The 926-nt window shown below is 43.8% G+C and overlaps 1 protein-coding gene across 1 annotated transcript in view; it reads right to left on the minus strand.

The window, feature by feature from the left end:
* The window catches only part of LOC110295693 (ANTXR cell adhesion molecule 1), an 84,352-nt gene that overhangs the window by 56,129 nt on the left and 27,297 nt on the right, over positions 1 to 926 (minus strand). The window contains exons 5-6 of the mRNA XM_029478222.1: positions 803 to 836; positions 403 to 482 (exon numbers count right to left, since the gene is read on the minus strand). Of these exons, the coding sequence (XP_029334082.1) occupies positions 403 to 482; positions 803 to 836 (114 nt within the window). The remainder of the gene's footprint in view (positions 1 to 402; positions 483 to 802; positions 837 to 926) is intronic.

The raw sequence follows: 926 nt of genomic DNA on the forward strand, positions 1-926 counted from the left end.
ATCACAGAAAGCTCTCTCTCCTCTATGTCTTTAGCAGAAAATATGAGGGAAAAGGGAAAAAAATTGGTACAAGCATTTATTGTTTAAAATGCATGCATGACATTTTTAACCTGCTATAGTAATATAGTGCCTTTGATAGTGCATCATAGACCTTTTTGAAAGGAGGAAACTATTTTCCATGTGTAAGACATGAAAATTGACTTTAAAAGTGAATTATTATGATTATTTTTACATATGGAACACTTTCATTCAGGTTTTTAACCAACAATGACTATCGGTTTTGTCTGAATACAGAAGGGGGTCCTGGTCTTCGCACATACNCCATGCACATACTACACACTCTAGCTCTGAGCTGAGGGCTAGGTCCCGTTTCCTCCCTGAGACCCAGTGGCTGCCACTCACCTCCCTCTCTGAGTAGAAGAAGAGGTCCTCGTGTAGCTCCCCATCCGTTAGCGCGATGATGACGCTTGCTGTCCTGTATCCTGCTCGAAACAGCAAAGACCCTGTCACTCATCCTGAACCGACAGGAATACCCTCCTCACACCTGAGAGTTTATCTCTTTATGAGCCCAGTCACTGAAAATGGATATGGTGGCAATCAGTCTTGTTTTGTGTGTGGAAGAAACTCCAGCAGGAAGAAAGCTCTGACTANTGGGTTCCCCAGCTTCATCTCGACAGATAGGTCAGTCTGATGACACGGGAGCTGAGTCAGTTCCAGTGATGGTCAGCAGGCCTGGGGCCCATTCTACACTTAGTCTGTCCTGGTCCTCCTTGAAAGTCACAGCTGGCCACATATACCACACTTGGATGACAATATGCCAAGACATAATTCAGAATCTGCAAGCTGACCAGAAGTATTACAGCTGTTGGAAAAATCTACTGGGCTGCTTCCAGTATTGTTTAGACTTCCAGTAACAGTACTTAAAA

The sequence above is a fragment of the Mus caroli genome, chromosome 6 (genome assembly GCF_900094665.2).
Source record: "Mus caroli chromosome 6, CAROLI_EIJ_v1.1, whole genome shotgun sequence".
Taxonomy (NCBI): Eukaryota; Metazoa; Chordata; class Mammalia; order Rodentia; family Muridae; genus Mus; species Mus caroli.